Here is a 23759-nt window from a genome sequence, read left to right as displayed (position 1 = left end):
AATGGTCAAAAGCCTGGAAACGATGCCCTATGAGGAACAGCTAAGGGAGCTGGGCATGTTTAGCCTGGAGAAGAGAAGGTTAAGGGGTGATATGATAGCAATGTTCAAATATATAAAAGGATCTCACATAGAGGAGGGAGAAAGGTTGTTTTCTGCTGCTCCAGAGAAGCGGACACGGAGCAATGGATCCAAACTACAAGAAAGAAGATTCCACCTAAACATTAGGAAGAACTTCCTGACAGTAAGAGCTGTTCGACAGTGGAATTTGCTGCCAAGGAGTGTGGTGGAGTCTCCTTCTTTGGAGGTCTTTAAGCAGAGGCTTGACAACCATATGTCAGGAGTGCTCTGATGGTGTTTCCTGCTTGGCAGGGGGTTGGACTCAATGGCGCTTGTGGTCTCTTCCAACTCTATGATTCTATTCTATGATTCAATCCTTATCCCCAGAAGTAAGCCACATTGAATTCAATAGCACTTACTTCAGAGAAGGCATGGTTAGGATTGTGCTATCTTTGACCTCAATAAAGATTGATGGATGGATTGCTGTTAGTCTGGAATCGGTCTCCTTTTTAAAAAAGAAATCTCGGACGAAGATCCTGGTGTATAAGCAAGAATTAGGTTAAAATCAGCAATATTCACATTTACTGTTCACAGCCGAGCACTCCCAACATGTGGTTCTTGACGCCGGAGAAGGGAAAAATATGTAAGTGATTCAGTATTAGATTATGTACAATATTAGAATATTCTATTTGGAATATTTTTCATAGAATATTTTAATGGCACACAATTTATGTGTATACCTGAAGGAGCGTCTCCACCCCCATCATTCTGCCCGGACGCTGAGGTCCAGCGCCGAGGGCCTTCTGGTGATTCCCTCATTGCGAGAAGCAAAGCTACAGGGAACCAGGCAGAGGGCCTTCTCGGTGGTGGCGCCCGCCCTGTGGAACACCCTCCCATCAGATGTCAAAGAGCTAAACAACTACCTGACATTCAGAAGACATCTTAAGGCAGCCCTGTTCAGGGAAGTTTTTAATGTGTGACATCTTAGTGTATTTTTGGTCTTTGTGGAAGCCACCCAGCCACTGGGGAAACCCAGCCAGATGGGTGGGGTACAAATTATTATTATTATTATTATTATTATTATTATTATTATTATTATTATTATGTTTCTGTATTTTTGTAATCAGAAGTGTGAAAGTTTTACATGCAGAAGCAAATGGTGTATTATGATGGATTTACTAAATCAGGGCCAGTCCTACCATTAGACAGTGGGGTAGCTGCCTCAGGCAGCAGAAGCAGAGGAATGGCATGGAGGTGTTGGAGGGTAGAGCTATATGTACCACATGCATCCTAACCAAGCTAACCTGCTGTCCTCAGCTGTAGTGGAGGATAGTGGCCTGTCACTTGCGGTGAAGATTAAATTGCAAATCAGGTTGACTGGTACATCGAAAGGTTGTCATCTTGCCCTTCAGCCGAGTAAATACAATGTATTGGGACTAGTCCTGAATACACCAGAATGGATAGGTGAACAGCTTAGAACAAGACTATGCTTCATTCTAATACCATACCTTTTAATTTTTGTTCCTCTGTTTATATGCTTGTTTTGACCATTGCATCTAATGATGGGCTTCATATTGTTAAAAAAAAAAAAACAGGCTTGCTACAATAACAGTGCAATCCTATGCATGCCTACTCAGAAGTAAACCCCATTGGGTTGAATGAGGCCTGCTCTAGCAATGTAGAAAGGGCTGCAGTCTAAATTCCCCGTTTTATGTTTAAAAAAGAATAGATTGCACACTTCAGTTTAGTCGATGTCGATAATAATAATAATAATAATAATAATAATAATAATAATAATAATAATAATAATAATAATATAAGATACCCCACCCGTCTGGCTGGGTTTCCCCAGTCAAGTTAAAGATTCACCAATACTAGCTCCCGAGGCAGGACTCCTTCAACTCACAACCAGTTGATTGTTTCCGAGAGCTAAGTTTCTCCCCAGAATACTGTAATTTGCTCGTCTATTCACAATCGTGCACCTCCTTCTTTCCCCTATGTATTTTATTTATGAACTTTTCCTTTTTAAAAAGCACACATGCCCCGAAGTCAGGGAAGTCGAGGCTCCAGCGAGATCAGCCCGTCCCTTTGTTTTTTTACTGCTGCGCACCGATCGGCTGGGAAAAATCAGGTGCGAGCCGGTTCATAAGTAGTCCAGCCGCGGGAGCGAAAAGTGGGAGCAAGCGCGCAGCCCTCGAAGAAGGGAAGCGAGCCAGTCTCGCCCTGACGTCAGTGAGAGAACTCCCCGGCGTCGGGAAACGGGGCAGGACGGGGCAGGCGGAGTCTGAGAGTCAAAACTAAAGCCGCTGACAAGTTTTGAGAAGCGAGGAGTGGCTCCTTCAGACGGGGAGGAGGAGGAGGCGGGCGAGAAGACCAGGTTTCCTGGCTGGAGTCAGGGAGAAAAAAGAAACCCATTTCCTTCCTCCTTCAGGCCTTTGGGTGGACAGCCGTCCATGGCCAAAGGAGAAGAGAGGGGAATTCCCGCGGCTGTGACACAGCAGGAGAAAGACATGGCCCTGCAGCAGCGGCAGCCGCCGCAATATCCCTCGACGCCGCTTTCCTTGGGCAGTTCTGCTGCGCAGTCTCCTTACATCCACAGCATGCCCGCCTGGGTGCTGGAGGATTTTTGCCAGAAGATGGACTGCCTCAACGACTACGACTGGATGCGCTTTGGTGAGCCCAGGATCTCGTCGCCTGGCGGGTGGGGGAGCAGCAGCGCCGGGTTTGGGGGTCCCTGGGCAACTTTTTTGGCCCGTCGGATGTTGTGGGACTTCAGCTCCCATCGGCGGGAGCAAGTTCAGGGATGTGGCCCGGCAATGGGGAGGTCACACCCGGAGCCCCCGGTGGTGGAAGGAGTGCTGGTTTTAAGGAGATAGATAGATAGAAATATGACAAGCACAGGTGTCCCTATGTTTTAGCTGAACCCTGAATCAACTCTATCCCGGGGACCCTTCTCCTCCCAAAAGCACCGGTAGAGTTCACAAGCTGCTGGGTCTGATTCAAGGCTTGTGGACTCTACCGGTGCTATGAAACATGTTGCTTCTTGGATAAAAAAGGGTCCCAGGGATAGTTGATTCAGGGTTCAGCTAAAACATAGGGACACCTACACCAATAGGGAAACTTGTGGCAGCCCTGCATACTTCACTGAAGCACTTCTGCTGGCACTTAAGAACTACACACATCATACAGGCCCCAGATTTATAGATTAAACTATGCGCTGTCACATTAAACTCTGTAATCGAACGTTAGAATAGACATTGGTTGATTTAGCTTTCCAAAGTATCAGAGCAGATTACAAGGTGACTGATAAAACAATTTTTTTTCAAATAATAAAAGATAAAGGGACCCCTGACCATTAGGTCCAGTTGTGACCGACTCTGGGGTTGCAGCGCTCATCTCGCTTTAATGGCTGAGGGAGCCAGCATTTGTCCGCAGACAGCTTCTGGGTCATGTGGCCAGCAGGACTAAGCCGCTTCTGGCGAACCAGAGCAGTGCACGGAAACACCGTTTACCTTCCTGCTGGAGCGGTACCTATTTATCTACTTGCAATTTGACGTGCTTTCAAACTGCTAGGTTAAAATGTAACTTGAAAGCACTGTTAAAACATCTTCTGGCAATATAATTCATCTGAAGCATTTTTAAAGCTATAGTGCATTTATCCAGCTTGTCAAGTCCTTCCATGCTTTGTTCCTGCCTTCTATATGCAATTCTTACTGCTCTTGCCCTGCGCCTGAACATTACTGCTAAACAGCACCTATTGGTGGTCAGTGTCCTGTGTTTTAGTACTTCCCAATCCCTGGCATCTCCAGGTAGAGGTAGAGCTGGGAAAGGTTCTGTCTTGCCTGAAATCCTGGAGAGCTGTCAATCAGTATATACTGACAGGTGTGACAGATAGACGGCACTGGGCTAGATGGAGTGATGGGCTGACTTGGTGTGAAGCCACTTTTTCTTCCTGGTGGTGGAGGGATATTGGTGTGGAAAAGATGGATACAGAGACAGCTTCATAGAACTGTAGTGTTGGAAGGGACCATGAGGGTCATCTAGTCCAGCCCCCTGCAATGAAGGAATCTTTTGCCCAATGTGAGGCTTAAACCCACAACCCTGAGATTAAGAGTCTCATGCTCTATTGACTGAGCCACAGTTTCCTCATCCCACTCTCCTAAGACTAGGAACTCAGGGTCATCCAATGGAAATTATAGGCAGTAGATTCAGGACAGATGAGAGAAAATGCTACTTCTTTCCACAACACATATGTAAATATATGGATCTTCTGCCCCAAGACTATTACACCTTTAAAATATTAGACACACTGGTGTCCAGTACAGGTAGAATAAAATCTCTGTACGCCAGCTGCTGGGAAGTAACAATGTGAGAGCTGTGACCGTAAGTCCTTTTTATGGGCTTCTGGGAAGTGTCTGGCTGACCGTCAAAGGAAGTGTGATGCAGAACTCGAGAGACCCTTGACACTTGTGCAATATTGCGAAGGAGCACTGATGTAATCTAATGCTGACATTCTGCTCTGGCTAAACTATATTATTTATCACATGCCTAGCACCCTAAGGTCCTGGGGCGGGTTACAGTGATTAAAACACAGTGTTAAAACCCATTCAAAAAACTTATAATAACATAAATAAGTTGGGTCCTAAAAATATTGTTATTTGCCGCCCCAATCTCTGAGCAGTGTGAGATTCCAGGGGCACCAGGCACACTGGCTAGGGTCTGTGCTTTCTTTTTGGAAATTAGGCACAGCGGAGACTGTGGTGTCCTTATGATACATGGTTTATTTGCACCTATATACAACCTGAGTCTAGATGGAAGGAGCGCAGAGCATTCCCATTCCAAGAGGTTTGGGCTTCTTCCATAGCCACAGCAGCTTTAGTCACCAACCATTCCTCTGCCTTTGTCCCCCCCCCATCCCATTGGTCACTAACTCCATTGCATAACTCGGGTTTACTGTCTAAACCCTTTGCTAACCTAAGCTCTAGTTTTTTGTAATACAGGGAGAGGCCCCAACACCTTTGATGTGCTAGATGGCTCATTACCCCCAGGCTATTATCTCAAAGGAAATTAGCTTTTACACATGTTGTTTGCCTAGGATTAAATAGTTAAAAGATACACAGTTTAAGCAGTTTGCCTAAATTGCATTAGAAGGATTAGAAGTGTCTAGACTCTAGCACATATTTATTAATAAACACTAATGCACGCAGGTCCTATTTAGATTCTGGCACTTGGTAGTCTGACACACAGTTTTACATGGAAGCCTTAATTAAAATCTAGCACACCTTAATTAAATTCCAACACTAACTTGATCTGGAATTTAGGGTATCTTGAACCCACAGCTTCATAACATTATACATCCCAAATGTGAAAAGCCAGGGAGGTTAGATCTCATGTGGGTTTTTACATCAGTGCAGTATATTTTGTGGAAGAGGTTTAATACCTTTTTTTTGTAATCTTTCTCTTCCCCGCAGCTACTGTTAGCCATTTGGGAAGAAAAATGCAGATTCCTGTAAAAGCATACCTGGCAGTGTCATGGAGTACTTTCCTAATACACTGAATGATTAGCCCTTGCAAGCTACACTGCACAGAAAATCTTGTATTGTGATCCCATGCCAGGGGGAATCTAGCCTGGGACAACAAAACGGTGGCTGAATGTGATTGGTTGGTTGGTTGCCTAATTGCCTACCCTGCACCCTAAGGTCACTAAGTCTGGGTTACACCAATTAAAAATTCAATAGTCACTTAAAAAGTACCTCTGCAAAAACCTGCAATTCTACAACTGCTTGTCCCATACTGTTTATTCTGAAGCTTCAGGAGTAGTAAGTCATCCAAAGATTGCAGCCTTGAGGCATTGTCATAGAAACACTTAGGCTTGCTACTGTTTATAGTGCAGGACTCTTGCGTTAATTCTTTCTATCTCTGTCACCAGGTTTGCTGCCCTTTACAAAAATTTAAGGTAGTGGACTCCGGATTAGAATTAACCTAAGAATCCTTTAGCTGCCAACATTTTTGCCTGGGTTATCACATTTCTGTTCTTCCTTGGAAAGAATAAAGCAGGATGTGTTTGAGACTTTCCTTTTCATTCACTGTGCAATATGAGTCAAGAGGTGGGAGTTGCTGGACTACATTCCTTGAGGGATTAATGATGCGGAAGATAAATGCTTGGTTGGCACGTGTACAAATATCTCTCAAATTTAGGGTTGCCATATTTCAAACAGTGAAAATCCAGACAGAAAAATTGTTGGACATATGGCAACCCTGCCCTGATTACAGAAGAAAAGAAAAAAATGGGTGCCAAATTCATACAAAAAGGAATGTGTGTTTCTCCTTAAACTACGCTTGTGATGCCTTAGATTTTACTTCTGAACCAAATCTGCCTTGTTTTCTTTTAGCATCCCATGTGATAACTGACCAGACCGAGCTGAGGAAAATCAAGTGCATGGAGAAGGCAGGAATCAGTATAACGAGAGAGCTGATGTGGTGGTGGGGAGTGAGACTCGCAACCGTCCAGCAGTTGTTTGAACTTCTGCAGGAACTTCAGCTCTATCGGGCAGCACAAGTAATTGCAAACTGTGAGTAGCTGGACTTCTTTCTCCGGAACTACCTAGCAGTAGTTGCTTTTAACAATTTAGTGAAAAGCTTGTTCGTCAACTCCCGTTGCCATTGTCGTTCCTTCTAGAGCTGAACTCCGTTCCAGCAGGGGCTGCTGGTTTTGCAGCCAGAATTGGGTCACTAAGCAAAAAGGGAGCCTGCTTAGGTGAACCGTGAAAGCAAAGAACTAGGGGACTACAAACAGAAAACAGGAAATGTACATCTTGAGGCCATGCAAAGGAAAGGGGAGGGGGAAGGAGCAGGAAATGAGTGAAGCTGAATGTTGGAAGAATCGGGACAGATGAAAGTCAGTACTTATTCACGCAGCGTACAGTGGTACCTCGGGTTACATACGCTTCAGGTTACATACTCCGCTAATCCAGAAATATTACCTCAGGTTAAGAACTTTGCTTCAGGATGAGAACAGAAATCATGCTCCAGCGGCATGGCGGCGGCAGGAGGCCCCATTAGCTAAAGTGGTAAAAAATTTCAAATCGGGGAAATCTCCTGGGCCAGACGGTCTACCAATAGAATTATTTAAGACCTATATAGATTGGTGGGCAGAACCCTTAGCCCAACTGTTTACGCTTATAGATAAATATGGGATCATACCTGAGATATGGCTAAGATCAATAATTATTCCAATCTTTAAAAATGGCGACCCAAAAGAACCAAGGAATTATAGACCGATAAGCCTTCTATCAGTGATAGGGAAAATCTACGCTAAGCACCTCTTATCTAAACTCCTTACCTGGATGAAAAATCTAAATTTACCAGGGAAAGAACAAATAGGTTTCTCCAAAGGTTGCTCTACACTAGACCACTGTCTTATTCTTATGCATCTGGTTGAAAAATACAGATCCCAAAGGCAATCTAAGATATACGCTGCTTTTGTAGACTTTCGTGGTGCATTCGACTCAATTGACCGCCCAAAGTTGTGGAGGAAACTCGCAGAATTAAAAATTGATCAGCGCCTATTGATCCTAATCCAAAATCTACACTCTTCCAATACCTGTCAAGTCAAACTTAACATCAAAGGTCACCTTTCATCAGACATCCCAATCTCGAAAGGGGTAAAACAAGGGTGCATTCTTGCCCCCTTTCTATTTAATCTATTTTTATCAGACTTGCCAGATTACCTTCAGAAAATAGAATCACATGCCCCTAAACTTAATCAGAAACCAGTTCCTCTCTTACTATACGCAGACGATGCTGTCCTACTATCCTTAACGAGCTTGGGTCTAAAACGTCTTATATCTTCACTGATCCTCTATTGCGAATGTAACAAACTCTCTATAAACTATGAGAAGACAAAAATTTTGGTCTTCTCGAATGGTTGGAAATTAGAGAAATGGAAAATAAGAGGGCAAGAAATCCAACAAGTGAAAATCTATAGGTATCTGGGAATCTTATTCCAGAGCAATTTAGGGTGGGCAACCCATCGCACAAATGCCATAAAACAGGCAAAGTGCATCTCATCAGCAGTTGCCCGTTTTCATTATCAGAAAGGTAATCAATTTATTCCTGCGGCAAATCAGATATTTCAAACAAAAGTGCAATCCCAGATATTCTATGGAATCCCGCTATGGGTCCAAGCATATAACAATGATTTAAAAAAGATTCACTCTAGCTTTCTGAGACGTATTCTTGGACTCCCAGCTATGATCAAATATGAAACAATGTGTGCAGAAATAGGCATACACACAATGGAATATTGGGCATGGTCCACCTCAATAAAGTATTGGTTACGCTGCCACTTCCGCTGCCCTCCATCAAGTCTGCTCGCTGATTTGCTCAAAGACTCCTATAAATCAAGATGGTATCAGCACCTCGAAAAAAAGATTGAATCTTTAGGCGTCGAGCTGGAGTCCCTGTACAATTCTAATGAGCAATATATTTCCCATAATATCCTAACTAGACTAAAGGATGTCGAGAGACAAAATATTATGGCAGCTGTAAACAAAATTTGCTCCCCCATATTCTATGAATTAAATGTCTTAGATAGCAGAGCCAATTACGTCACTAAACTAATAATCCCAGCCCAATGTAGGGCTTTTATGCTGGCCCGCTTGAATGTTTTTCCCTCAGCATTTGTCAGGGGAAGATATCAAAACATTCCTAGAAACAAGAGACTCTGCAGATGCTCTATGAATGTCCCGGACACTGTAGAGCATATTCTCCTTCATTGCCCATTGTACAGTACGCTCCGTCAACGTGTGCTGTCCCCTCTTTTGGGTGGTCTGGAACCGCAGCAAGGTGAATGTGTGGGATTCTACCTATCCGACGTTGACCAAAGGGTAACGGCGGGGGTAGCCGAGTTTTTGGCAGCAGTCCTCCAAGGAGCAGGTTAACAAGGAAAACCACTGACTCTATATGTATATATATATATGTACTTAGCAAACTGCTGCCTTTTTTATATATATTTCAAGGCTTTTATATGTTATTTTCTCTTTTAAGGTTTTATTTCCATAATGCCTAATAAAGGTTTGATAAAGTAAGTAAGTAGCTAAAGTGGTGCTTCAGGTTAAGAACAGTTTCAGGTTAAGAACGGACCTCCGGAATAAATCAAGTACTTAACCCGAGGTACCACTGTATAGTTAAACTTTTGAACTTGTTCCCCTATGGCGCAGTGATGGCCACCCACCTAGATGGCTTTAGAAGATTAGAAAAATGAATGGAGGAGATGGCTGTCAAAGGCTACTAGCCTTGATGGTTGGAGACAGTAATGCTTCTGAATGCCAGTTGCTAGAAATAAAAATCCAAGCAATATTTTGTTAGGGGTTTCACTGCTTCTCTCTAATAGCAAACTTGGGAGGTTATGTGTCGAAGGTTTGAAGCTAAAACCAGGTGACTGAGAAACAAGTGGAAGATGTTTGTATGCTTATGTAAAGCTCATGATATGCCAAAGTATGAAACATTTTAAAAAAAACAACCCAAAACGGGGCATGCACTCCAAAAAAAACAAACCCCAGCCCTGTGAAGACTGAGTATGCTCAGTGGTCTGTGGAATGTTACGTTTTTGTTGGAAAAGCAAGATGGAAGGCTTGGAAGCGGAAAATGAGTTGGGCTGATTGTAGTTTGTATGGTATTCTTGAAGAATATGTAGCTGCCTCGAATCCTGAACAGTAACAGTTCTGTTGGGGGATTGAGGATACGCTGCAATGTTTTTTGCTGTATTGCATTTTGTTTATTATTTATACCTTCCTGGCATGGCCTTTTATAGCCCCTCTTACCTGATGACAAATATTGTTTTCTTTAGGCCGACCTTTGGTTTGTCAGGTTGATTGCTTTCCCCTGTTGTTGGTTGGCAGTTTTAGTTAAGTTGGTTGCTGTTCTTTATCTGTTCTTTTTTTCTGTTTGTTGATACATTTGTTTTCATTATATTGTGATTTGTTGTTTTACTGTTGGCTCCCCTGGGCTCTTTATAGTATGGAAAAGCAGGAAAAAATACCCAGGGTACAAGAACCATTGTTTCTAAATATGTCTGTATAGACACCAGGGTTGGGTTCAGATGTAACAGGAACTGTGGTTTTCCATTATGAGCATGAACCGCAAAAAGCTTCAGGCTGCCTCCCTCCCCACTCCTCTTTTCTACACCAGAGGAGAGTGTACACTTCCAAATGTGATTTTAAACTAACCACAGTTCCTGTGAAGCTAAGCCAGAGTCAGACTATGAGCCCTCTCTGTGGAAACCTGCTGAATACATTTTTTTTTGTACATAGAAATATGGTTTACTGATATACATCCCCCCTTCACTGCTTTCACACCTGCACATTGGTTAAGAAGGGGAAGTAGCCCTTCTTTGAAAGGGGAAAGAAGAGGGCTGCATTGCCATGCTAACCACAGAAAATAAAATAATATTTTAGACCAGCTTTTGCTTTAACTCATTTTCCGTTAACACCATTTTCATTTGGGCTCATCATAGGCTATATGAATTCCTCCGCACTGTCCTTTTTTGAATGAAAAATACAGTAATGTGAATGTGGCCATTGAAAGTGATGCAAATTGGGTACATCTGATTTGAATTTCCTGTAAACTTTTACACACACACACACACACACACACACACACACACACACAGTACTAGGAGAATATTGCGTTCATGTAGAAATGCCCATAGTGATAAATTTCAAAAATTAGACAGGAAACATGCTGGGATGTTTTCAGTCTTTTCATTAAAAAAATCTGTCATCTACTGGGTTCAAAATTGTTGCATAACATGATTAGACAATATGGCAGTGTGCCTTCAATGCTAGTGTGAGACACTAGCAGCTAGAGGAAGAATAGATGGTGGTGACTCATAACTTGCCTATTATGCTGCTGTTCTTCGTTGCAAAATCTAGAACCCCCCTATTAGTTTACTTGCAGCATGCCAGCAGAGCCTTGCTTTCTGGTGGTGAAAGAAGGAAAAAAGAGTGTCATCAGGCTGACAGAAAAATCTTATAGGGGGGAGGGCAGTTTCAGATTTCAGTGGCACCCTGTGTGATGCTGAAATCTGGCTCTCCCCCCCCCCCGCCTCTTACCTTCCATTGGACTTCACAGTTGCGGTGCCCCAGAAGCTCAGCACCCAGTGCGACCGAACCAGTCACACTCCCATAGATCCACCTTTGAGGGCAGGGAGATACATTGCTATTATACCAGTGGAATGGCTGCCCTACCTGTACTTGCTGAGACCAAGTGCAGAAAGGAAAAAAACCCAACAAGAAAATGCAAAATGGCTTAACAATGCTGGGTATGCCCTCCTCATCTCTAGATACACCGCCAAATTCCATCAGTCAGGGACAGGGTCGTCTATGACACCCACATGATGCCCACCCACAGTGGGAGCCAGTTAGCACAACAGACATGCACCCAGCACATACCCATTGAACAAAAACACACACACAGTATGCAATATGCTATTATGCCCCAGGACGTATTTGCTGTTTTGTTGTATGTGGTATTTTCTAGAACATTTGACCACACTGTTGGGATTGGATTCTGGGTTACATCCAGAATAACACTATAGACCTGTAAGCATTTCCCTGGGAGTGAGTTCAGTTGAACTTAGTTGGGCTTACCTCTGAGCAGGCACAAATAGGATTTGGGCTAGTTGTACTTAGTGTTCCATTGAGCCGGTTCTGGAATCCCCCACCCTTGGCTGCCTGTTTTGGTGGGTGAGTGGGGCTCATCTACCTATCAGCCACCTAATGTCATTAGGGTGTCAGGTGACCCACTCTAGCAAGCCATGCTAGGAAGGAGAATCCAAGTCCAGTCAAGTGGTGCTTGAAGTTACCACCGATCAGTTAATAGGCACTGACTTCAAGCTCCCCTTGCAGCTCTGCTGTTTTCTGGGATAGGCTGCATTTTGGAATTCCCCAAGGGGAATTCTGTAGCACAGCCTGTGCCAGGTGACAGCAAGTATCCCTTGGCAAAGCAGTCCGGAACTCATTGGATGTTGGGTGTGGAACAAGTATTGTGGTTTGATGAAAATGGCTTAGTGGGCCATACTGGGTTTCCCACTGCCAGTCTTGATCCACTGTTTTTGCGGAATCCACCTAGGAGTACAAAATAAGAAGCTTCATTAACAATAGCTTCATTGTTCATGCTAACTCTGAGGTGCCAGGGTGCAAATGAGACTGCATATTTAAATTGCAACTATTTTTAGTTTTAAACTGACGTTTTAAAAAATGGAAACTCGTTATTGCCCAGGCCTTAAACAGGCCAACCAGTATGACCATTGCAGTGATGTGACAGCCCACGCTGAAAATTTAATTGTTCCAGTTACTTTTCCAAATCAAATTGCTCTCTGTGCGCACTCGTCCCTGATGCACAGAAAAGAATTCCATTATGTGTTGCAATTCACGCTGATTCACTCCTAGAAAATGTGAACAGTGTTTCTGAGTAATCCTAGCATATAAAGCATGCCAGTTTACCTCTTTGAGAAAAATAACCTGCTTTTCCTGCTTTTTACGTGCATCTATATTTCTAAACATTTTTGGCATATAGTGGAGAGGATCTATTCAACGAGGTTTCATATTCCTTTAGCAGCATGGGACTTCTTTCTTCTCCAGATTTTTTAAAGTTCACTACAAGGAATGCAGCACTTCATTAAAGATGTCAATAGCTGCACAAGTGTTGTTGTGTTTGCTTGGGGCACACAAAGAAGGCCTTAGCAGAGGGACTAGCTGGCCTCTGCAAAAATATCGGAGACACTGGCCAAAGAATTATATTTGCTGTTCCTCTTTGCTTTCCTCAAGGGAAATTTATTTGGATCCAGCTGAAAGGACTGAATCAACTCAGTTCAGCTGAGTCCTTGTGCTCCTGATGTTTACCTTAATTAGGAAAATGTTGAAAGCAAACACAGGGTTGTACTGATCCTCATTATCTTTTATGATTGCAAGTGCCTCAGTAGTCTTAACCTCTGGCTTCAAGAGAGATACTGTTAAAGTCCAGTTTATTAAAATATTGTCCAGTTTTTTTAAAAAAGCATCAACAATAACGGCAAAGAGTGATGTACGCATTCTTGCTTATGTTGTAAAGTACATTGTCCATGGCAATTGAAGTGTAGGTGGTTTCATGCATGACCCAAGAGGTCTGCAATGTCATGCATACAATCTGGCTTTGGCCTACAATGCCTGGTGTCAGGAATGAGCCAGCTACTAGTGGAACTTTACAGCCGGCTGCAGAACAGAGAGGGTTAGAATTGATGCAGGCTGAACAGTGGTTAGCGCAGACTCTCGTGGACCTTGGAATGCCAGTTGCCAAGGCAACGACTGAGAGCAGGCTAGAACATAGCCAAGGCACTCAGGAAGCTCAAACGGGCGCAAACAGAGATGAATGCAGTCTGTCAGAACTGGAAGAGGTTGGAGCTGATCCAATCTCTCCTAAAAGTCGTTGAATGGGAGGGCTGCTCAACAGTGAGCAAAACAAGAGACGTAAGGGGCGACGGTTCAATATATTCTGTAGGAACCGGAAGGAGCCTTCAGAAGGGTCATCTTGAGTGAAAATGTCAGCGGTTTCGTCCAGAGCTATCCAGAGCTATCTGCTTGTTTTTGCAATAAATATTCATTTTTAATTACCTATGTTTACTGTGTTATCAAGCAAGGAACTGGACTCCTCACACCTACATATATAACAGCAATCATTATTTTTCATTATATGATGAGGAACGCCCTGTGTAATGCACTCCCATCAGATGCCAAGGCAATAAGCAACTATCTTACTTTTAAAAGACATCTGAAGGCAGCCCTGTTTAGGGAAGTTTTTAATGTTTAATGTTGCATTGTGTTTTTAATTTTAGGTTGGGAGCTGCCCAGAGTGGCTGGGGAAACCCAGCCAGATGGGTAGGGTATAAATAATAAATTATTATAAATTATTATTATATTAAAAATATTTTTAAATTGACTATAACAGGGCAGAATGGGGGCAAGTTGGGCTTATGCATTCTCCACTGATGCACGCAGGGGCCAGTAATGGAATTCCCATACAAAATCGTTCCTGGCTGTATGTAAAAGTATGTAAACTGGTTAAACATTCATTTTGATACCTTACAGCTAATTCATTATGCTCTGAACAAATAAGCGGTTCATGATACTCCCCTCAACTCCAAACCTCACAATTTGAGAGATTGCCATTCGTTCCTGGCGCTGAAATTTGGCAGCAGCAGGACCTAGTATAAAAAAAATTTAAGATGAATTTGTGAAGGTTCCCTAAACATAGCAGACACACATTGTGTTAACATAATAAAAAGGAGAAAAGCAGATAATCTTTCCTAACTATAAAACTGAGGCAAAACTCAAACCCTCCCTACCAGTGATAAACACGTATCAATATCACTCATAATAAAACCACAATCCTGCAAACAAAAGCTCGGCAGTGTTTATCCGAAATAACAAATTCTATATTAAAAGTAAATTCTAATGAGAATTGCAGTTTATGATCTTCATTTCACATTTCTCTTTCTTGATTGTTTTCCTGTCTTTTTGAGTCTTCAGTCAAAAAATCAATTGTGTAAGCAACCTTGGCCAAGTAAGGCTTTGCCAATGCCCTTGGTCTGTGTTTGATCCTGCCCCATTCCTATCTCTGTGAGACTTACAGTGCAACTCAACAGAGGCATAGCTGGGGGCGCACGCCCCTGTCCCGGGGGCCCAAGTGGCTAGCTACACCACTGACTCAACATAGGCACCTCCGCTATGGACCTCTGCAAACTTCTAGGGAGGAAAAGCAGAGCTCATGCGTGATTTTTTTGAAAGCGGCAAAACCAGCATACTATACTGTTACATGCCACCCCCAATCTCCATAGCAGTGTGGGATTCCAGGGAGTTTCAGGCGCTCTTTACCTACCAAGGTCTGAGTTTCCTTTTGGACAATGAGGCACAGCAGAGACTTACACATACAGTGGTACCTCGGGTTACATACGCTTCAGGTTACATATGCTTCAGGTTACAGACTCTGCTAACCCAGAAATAGTACCTCGGGTTAAGAACTTGGCTTCAGGATAAGAACAGAAATCGGGCTCCGGCGGCAGCAGGAGGCCCCATTAGCTAAAGTGGTGCTTCAAGTTAAGAACAGTTTCAGGTTAAGAACGGACCTCCGGAACGAATTAAGTACTTAACCTGAGGTACCACTGTATTTACAACCTGAGCCTACAATGGAGGGGTTCAAAGCATTGCATTCCAAGCAGGTTTGGTTTCTCCCATAGCTGCAGCCTTGGATTCAAACTGTCAACCTACATTGAGCTCTGAATCCTCCTTTCTCCAGCCTGCCACCGCTTGCAAACTGCAACTCCCCCCCCCCTTCAGTTTACATCATCCCCAAATGCAATCCTGAAACTCCCTCCTAGAAACTGGCATTGTGTTCTGCTCCACCTGTTTGCTGGCTGGCACATAGTCTTTGCTTTGCTAATGTGTTTCTTAATGGCTCATCACCCTTCTCTTTGTTAACGGCCATCTCGCTAGGCAATTACTTCATCAGTAAGGCAGCCTGGCTTATATTTGAACGTTTGCTGGGGAGTCAGGGGTTAAAAGGTCTGTCGCCCACATACTCATAACAATGCCTTCTTCCTCCTGTTAGCAGTTCTGTTGGAAAATCTTTATGACTAGGCCAACCAGTGTGATACTGATGGGAAGAAAGGCTGAATGAGTGAGATCTTCACTGCTTGGGCGGGGGGGGGGGGGGAGAGAGAGAGATTGCATAAACATTGCACAAGCAATACCTGTGTGTGTGTTCACCTTTATATCAGCCTCTCCAACCTGGTGTCCTCCAGATGTGCCAGCCAGCATGATTAGTGGTCAAGGATTATGGGAGTTATAGTCCAAAACATTTGGAGGGAACTAGGTTGTACAAGGCTATACAGTGATACCTTGGGTTAAGAACTTATTTCGTTCCGGAACACCACTTTAGCTAATGGGGCCTCCTGCTGCCGCCGCGCCGCCGGAGCACAATTTCTGTTCTCATCCTGAAGCAAAGTTCTTAACCCGAGGTACAATTTTTGGGTTAGCAGAGTCTGTAACATGAAGCGTCTGTAACCTGAAGCATATGTAACCCGAGGTACTGCTGTATGTGTGTGTAAGAATAAATAGTTATGCCCTTTCTCCTATTAGTGGTAATAAAATTACCAGTGTGGACCCTCAACATCAAAACGACCCCAACACCTATGTTAATTTGATCAAATATACATACATAAGCTTCTTACCTCAGGCCCTGACCACTACTGGAATGTAGCCCCTGCCAGGTTGTCCAGAAGGGAAAGCAGCCCTCAGCTTGGGAAAGGTTTCCTACCTCTGATGTATAGGATTACACTTAGTCATCCAAAGCAAACATTAACTAATTGGTACAGGCGTAAGATTTCAAGGTGCATTGGATCGTTGTCATATCATAGATAATTATGCTTGACTCTTTTTATTGCTTCCTTGCCTTGAGGATAGTGTCAGAAATCTCTACTGGATTTAAGTGAATTCAATATATGGTGATTTCCCCTCATTCCCTCTCTTTCTCTCATTCTCATTCTGTTGCTCATTCTCTCTCTTACTCTCTCCCTCTCTCCTGACATGCAGTATTTTTTTAAGTTGTTGATTTTATGATGTAATTCTGGATGAATGAATCTTCAAGCGAATGAATCTTCAAGCTGTTTCTCCCCTCAAAAAAAAAAAATCGATGTAAATTACTTCTTCTCTGCTTTTCTAAGAAACTTGCATTAAAAATAAAGCCCAGACAAATTGGAGAAACAATAACCTACAATACAAAGATAATTTAAAAGTTGGCAAAGAACAATAAAAGCATTAGACACAGCCATAAAACACCTTATGAGATGGTTTGTTGTGCAGTAAATGTGCTGCTGCTGCTGTTCATTGCAGGGAATCCAAATGTCTTTCCCAAAATAGCAGTTGTGCTTAAAAAGAATCTGCATTTAAATTACAGCATTTTGTTGCTGGAAAGATTACCCCCCCCCATCAAGGATGTACAGTGGTACCTTGGGTCAAGAACTTAATTTGTTCTGGAGGTCTGTTCTTAACCTGAAACTTAACCTGAAGCACCACTTTAGCTAATGGGGCCTCCCGCTGCCGCTGTGCTGCCAGAGCACGATTTCTGTTCTCATCCTGAAGCAAAGTTCTTAACCCGAGGTACTATTTCTGGGTTGAGTGGAGAACCCCACCTGAGGGTATGTTCACATTACCGCTTTAAACCTCAAGTTCTGTGTGTTCCCCTGCCGCCCCATGTGTAGGAACCACTTAGCAGGCTTCCTCAACCTCAGCCCTCCAGATGTTTTGGCCTACAATTCCCATGATCCCTAGCTAGCAGGACCAGTGGTCAGGGATGGTGGGAATTGTAGTCCCAAAACATCTGGAGGGCCGAGCTTGAGGAAGCCTGACTTAAGGACTCCAAGCTGGTTTGAGAAAAAACTCATTATACAGTAGTATTTTATAAAATAAAATGGAAGTACAGGATGCATATGCATTTTGGATGACTTTTGAACACGGATTAGAGACAGCACTGGAAATGTGCAAGTGCACAGGAACTGAAAACACAAACACAGCCTGAGTCACATTTCCATTTCTCTATGTAAGTCTGATCCATATCCTGCTACTTTAACTCTGTGTGGTATATTCACTCCGCGTGTGTTTTGATGCTGCTTTCACAGGGAACTCACTTTCGTCACCTACTGATTCTGCAAGGACTCCTTTAGAGACCCCTCAACAGGAAAATGCATCACTGCATCCACCTGGGAACAAAAATAAGGCCACAGCAGGTGAGACAGAAATGCCAGCACTGCCAAATTCAGGTACAATACAGGCAGGGGTGAAAACAAAACAAAAAAATGTTTTCAGACTTTGGTGAAGTTGTACAAGGAAGTGGTTCTCAACTGGTGTTAACCACATGCGTGCAATGACTTCATTCCCAAATGTGTCATGCCCTCAAGTTTCAAGAAAGTTCTGAGTATTCTCGGCAGCTGACTATTTACTTAACCTTTGATTCTGCTGGAAGAAGTGAGAAAGTTGTCTGTGCTGCAATAATTCTACAGATGCAGTACTGAGCCTGGTCATTTAATAGTTGTGTAAAAGAGAATTTCAGCAGATGGTGCAGAGTTGAGAAAGGCTCAAAAGTTCTTTTTTCTATGTGACTGTTGAAGGTACAAGATCCCTGAATATAATAGCACCTAACCTCTCCCTCCATCAAAAGAGGATCATTGCATCTTACACATAGTAAAAAGGTAAAGGTAAAGGTACCCCTGCCCGTACGGGCCAGTCTTGCCAGACTCTGGGGTTGTGCGCCCATCTCACTTAAGAGGCCAGGGGCCAGCGCTGTCCGAAGACACTTCCGGGTCACGTGGCCAGCGTGACATCGCTGCTCTGGCGAGCCAGAGCTGCACACGGAAACGCCGTTTACCTTCCCGCTAGAAAGCGGTCCCTATTTATCTACTTGCACCCGAGGGTGCTTTCGAACTGCTAGGTTGGCAGGCGCTGGGACCGAACAATGGGAGCGCACCCCGCCGCGGGGATTCGAACCGCCGACCTTTCGATCGGCAAGCCCTAGGCGCTGAGGCTTTAACCCACAGCGCCACCCGCGTCCACGTACTTACACATAGTACCTGAGTTTAAATGGCAAAATTATTGTATGATTCATCAAATAAATGACACGTGCATATTTAAAATTCCTGAAATAAATATTTGGGTGCTCGTTGGGAAAATAATAGGCCCTTACCTTTTCGTGAGTTATGGAGAGACTTAGCCATTTAAACCAGCGGTGGGGAGCAGGTGGCCCTCCAGATGTTATTGGACTCCATCTCTCATCAGCAGCATCAATGATTTGGGCTGACAGGACTTGTAGTCCGACAACATGTAGAGCATCACAAGTTTTCCCATCCCTGTGTTTAATTTACTTTTGCCTGGACAATGCTCTAAACAGTTTTGTGCCATTCGTAATTGACTATATCTTTTTTTGTAAACCGCTTTGTGGTTTTTTATAGCCAATCAGTATATAAATTTTATGAAATAATAATTAATAATTAATTGATTTATACCCCACTCATCTGGCCCGGTTTCCCCAGCCACTCTGGGTGGCTTCCAACTGAATATTAAAAACACAATACAGCATTAAACATTAAAAACTTCCCTAAACAAGGCTGCCTTCGGATGTCTTTTAAAAATACCGTATTTTTTGCACCATAACACTCACTTTTTTCCTCCTAAACAGTAAGGGGAAATGTCTGTGCGTGTTATGGAGGGAATGCCTACGGGTGGCATACCTACAGATTTTCCTCCTCTAAAAACTACGTGCGTGTTATGGTCGGGTCCGTGTTATAGAGCGAAAAATACGGTAAGTTGCTTATTTCCTTGACATCTGATGGGAGGGCGTTCCACAGGGCAGGCACCTCTATTGAGAAGCCCCTCTGCCTGGTTCCCTGTAACTTCCCTCATTTCTTACAAATGTCATACAATGGTGATCAGTGAGGGAACCTCCAGAAGGCCCTCGGCCCTGGACCTCAGTGTCTAGACTGAATGATGGGGGTGGAGATGCTCCTTCAGGTAAATAGGACCGAGGCTGTTTAGGGCTTTAAAGGTCAGCACCACACTTTGAATTGTGCTCAGAAATGTACTGGGAGCCAATGCAAGTCTCTCAGGAACAGTGTTATATGGCCTCGGTGGCCACTCCCAGTCATCAGTCTAGCTGCTGCATTCTGGATTAATTGTAGAAATAATAGTAATACAGTTGTCCTTTGGAAGTCAAAGAGCTTAGTTCCCAAATGTTTGGCCTCCCAAACGTTGCAAAGTGACTGTTACAAAGTTGCAAAGTGACTGTGAACTATTTTTGGAAGCCAAATTTCCAATGGGGCTTCTGTGGCTTCCGATTGGCTGCAGGAACTTCCTGCAGCCAATCAGAAGCCACACTTTGGTTTTCGAACGTTTTGGAAGTCAAACGGACTTCTGGAATGGATTTCTTTCGACTTCCAAGGTATGACTGTAGTGATCTTTGCCATCTTAATCTGAACACATTTTTTTAAAAAATAAAGTAAAAATAAACGCTACAGCTAAGCAACCATGAAGTGGTTTGTAATACTGTACTTCAAATTAGTGCCTTAAGGTTTCCCCGCTAACCAATATGTCTGAAAAGCTACAAAATGGTCAGATGATATGTAACCACATTGATAGCGGAGAATGTTCCATTTCACTCTGTGGACATTACTTCCAAGCAAACATGTAGAGGATCAGAGTGGCAGAGAACATGATAACGTGTTCTTTTGTTGGAACAACTGGTGTGAAATGCTGGAGGACTTCTAACCCTGTGATTTTTTTTCAGCAGACACAGATGTTCAGAACAAAATAAATCTATTTCTTGTGGGGCCCTCGGGGTTGCACAAATAGCCTGTTCTTAAAGTACCTATTTTTGTCACTTTCAGATCCTGTTCTAAAACCAGAGGCACATTTGTTTCCTCTATCCCCACCTCCAACTTCTATGGACCTTCCACATTCTTTGCGTTCAAATCCACCAGTATTGCCAAGTGTCAAGGTAAACGTTAGATTCATAGATTTAGAAATATCATCCAGCTGACCCCGCTGAAAGTTCTGCTATCAAAACAGCTTGCACCCAAGTTCTTCCTAATTTTCAGTCAAAAATCCTTGTTCTTGTTTGATTTTGAACTTGTTGGTTTGGGTGCAGATTTATACATATAAATAAATTGTTTTTTAAAAGATTGTGTCCAATATTTTACATGTTTTTGTAACTTGTCAGGAATAAGCAAGGACCAAACTACATGTTATATTATTCACTCCTTTTTAAAAGCATGACTAAACTAGCCACTGTTGCTTAAAAGAAAAGAATCCACATGGCCCCTTGATTCAATGTCCTCTTGAAGTGGATCAGAGCAGAGCAGTGATTTTCCATTGAAATTCACCCTCCCTCCCCAGGTGCTATTTGCCCATAAAAATGCTGTTTCATATACCTTCAGGGTCAGGTAGCAATGGATCTGTTGTTGGACGGGTGTGACATCCCCTTCGTGGTATTCAGTGGAGTAACCCTGCTATGTCTTCTCTCTCTGAAATCTCTAGCCTGGCAGTTCTCCCATCCCTCAAAAGGAAGCTATTCCTAATCTCCTCACTGCAAGCCTTTTGTGGGCTCCAGAAGAAGTGGAAGCTGTCACCAGTGGCTTCAGTGAGGAAAATCGAATTAGTGAAGGCATGTTTGCCATTGCCTACAAAGGTTGCCGGGACAACAATTTATACGTGGTTAAAAGACTAAAAGAGGTAGGTGACTTTCTTCATTTAAGCCATAAATTCAACAAAAATTAGAAAAGCTGGTTATAAGTAGGTTTGCCACTGAATTCTTAGAGTGGATTCTTGAAACTCCCCCTCTTAAGACCTCTGTTGATTTGGTGGAAGCCCCACAAGCACAGAATTGGAAAATCCTATGGAAAGAAAAGTAAGTACAGTGTAATTAAACCCAATGATAACCATACAGAGAGGATGGCTTAGTGTCCAGGCCTTAACCAGTCTGACAGGTTAGAAGTGCAAGCAAGTACATGTGAGGCTAAATGCATAGCTAAGTACATGCTAAGGTGACAATCCAGCAAGCGACACGCTCCCCTCCGCACACTATATTTTCGATACGTGGGGTGGGCACAACTGTTAGCAAGCAGCTGGAGTCCTGAGATATTGGGGCAGGGAACAGGACACACACCTGATTGGCAGAAGGAGGTGGCAAAGGCTCAGCAGAAGGCAGTGAACTGGGTGTATCTGGAGGGATGGGATGCTCCTTTGCTAACTGTCTGATCCTTCCCTGGGGTCTTCCTCTCCGTGCCCGAGGCCACTGGGTCCCCCTTTCCTCTGGATCAGACACCTATTGAGGTTTGGAAATAATGACCTGGGGCACATTGGGACATTCCCCGAGACTCTCCAGCACCAGCAAGTGTGGTGTAGTGGTTAAGAGCGACAGACTCGTAATCTGGGGAACCGGGTCCGCGTCTCCGCTCCTCCACATGCAGCTGCTGGGTGACCTTGGGCTAGTCACACTTCTCTGAAGTCTCTCAGCCCCACTCACCTCACAGAGTGTTTGTTGTGGGGGAGGAAGGGAAAGGAGATTGTTAGCCGCTTTGAGACTCCTTCGGGTAGTGATAAAGCGGGATATCAAATCCAAACTCTTCTTCTTCTTCTTCGAGTTCCTCCCACTCATCCTCCGGCTCTGATCACCCCCTCTATGACACCTTCATAGGGCTCATAGCACTTAGTTGGATATCCCCTGTATGGATTGTATGACATTTACAGGGCATGGGGGAAGCTACAGGGACCCAGGCAGAGGACCTTCTCGGTAGTGGTGCCTGCCCTGTGGAATATCCTCCCATCAGATGTCAAGGAAATAAGCAACTATCTGACTTTTAGAAGACATCTGAAGGCAGCCCTGTTTAGGGAAGTTTATAATGTTTGATGTTTTATCACTTTATTATTATTAATATTCTGTTGGGAGCTGCCCAGAGTGGCTGGGAGAACGCAGCCAGATGGGCGGGGTATAAATAAATTATTATTATTATGCACAAAGGAGGCGATTTCTAAGGGGTTGGTATACTGATTAAATTAAAAGATATCAAAGTTAAAATACCAACTGCATCACCTCCATTCTCAACTCAACATTTTAATATTAGACTCAGATTAGTGCTACTGAATCTTAATTATCTGCTTAAGATAGTGGACAGTGGATATATGGTTTATTAGAATATATACATATATTCATCATTTAAACTGAGTAGACTATTGGGGCAAGAAATAAATGTATTCTCTTTTTATGCTTCACAGCAAAATCAGACACAAAAACTATTCCGTACAGAGGTACAGATCTGCTTCCGGTATGTAGCTACACAAAACTTGATGGTGTCTGCTCTAATGGCTTCAATTTACTTTGTTTTTAAATTATGCAAATGAGCCTTCTTCTTTTTTTAAGAAGCTCTAGGAGGCATTGGATCTTTTAGCCCCTGCAGGATGTGTGTGTATGTGTGTGTGTGTGTGTGTGTGTGTGTGTGGAAAATTTACCATTACATGACAGAGAATGGTAAATAAGTGGAGGCTGTTTTGGTGTTTCTCTCCTTTGTAACTCAAAATGCACACATTCCAGGCTGTTACGCAGTCTTTGAATATTCATTGATGTGCCTTTGCTAGTTGTAAAATCTTTGAAAATAATTAATTGCGATTAAAAGCTAGACTTGTCTGTCAGAATCAAAGATTTCCCCCTTGATGTCCACTGCACTCAAGCTCTGGGCACTTTCCCAGTCTGCTTGGAAGGGGAACAGATGTGCATTTTTTGAACAGCCAATAGCTCAAGGAATCCCTGATCTAGCAAGATGCAGCTCGAAAGCATGAGACCCTTCTCCGACTCATCCAGATTGTCCCTATAATTCAGGGTACACGAACTGATGCACACCCCTAACAAATACACTGAGATGCAACTGTTTATTTGATTCCATTTATGAATTACTTCCCATGAAATACCTCCAAGTGATCTCACAGTAAAATGTTAACAATAAAGACAGTTTTTTTACTCCCATATCTGTCTGTCTGCCTCCTCATGCACACTTCATATGTAAAATAATTTCAGATTCAATACAGATACCAGCTCTTAGTAACTATAAGAAATAATTTTGTGGT

General features: G+C 43.2%; 1 protein-coding gene across 8 annotated transcripts in view; it reads left to right on the top strand.

The window, feature by feature from the left end:
• The first annotated feature begins 2314 nt into the window (after nucleotides 1-2314).
• IRAK2 (interleukin 1 receptor associated kinase 2) overlaps nucleotides 2315-23759 on the top strand; it is a 33521-nt gene continuing 12076 nt past the window's right edge. For 4 of the 8 annotated variants that reach the window (XM_081901883.1, XM_081901882.1, XM_081901885.1 and 1 more), the window contains exons 1-6: nucleotides 2389-2730; nucleotides 6450-6629; nucleotides 17771-17878; nucleotides 20528-20637; nucleotides 21177-21371; nucleotides 22914-22963. In XM_081901883.1, the coding sequence (XP_081758009.1) occupies nucleotides 2511-2730; nucleotides 6450-6629; nucleotides 17771-17878; nucleotides 20528-20637; nucleotides 21177-21371; nucleotides 22914-22963 (863 nt within the window). In that variant the 5' untranslated portion in view covers nucleotides 2389-2510. Of the gene's footprint in view, nucleotides 2731-6449; nucleotides 6630-17770; nucleotides 17879-20527; nucleotides 20638-21176; nucleotides 21372-22913; nucleotides 22964-23759 lie in introns of all 8 variants that reach the window. The other 4 variants (XM_081901888.1, XM_081901887.1, XM_081901886.1 and 1 more) reach the window with 2 other exon arrangements.

Source organism: Podarcis melisellensis (assembly GCF_964234715.1).
Source record: "Podarcis melisellensis genome assembly, chromosome: 2".
Lineage (NCBI taxonomy): Eukaryota > Metazoa > Chordata > Lepidosauria > Squamata > Lacertidae > Podarcis > Podarcis melisellensis.
This window is presented reverse-complemented; position numbering and strand designations above follow the sequence as displayed.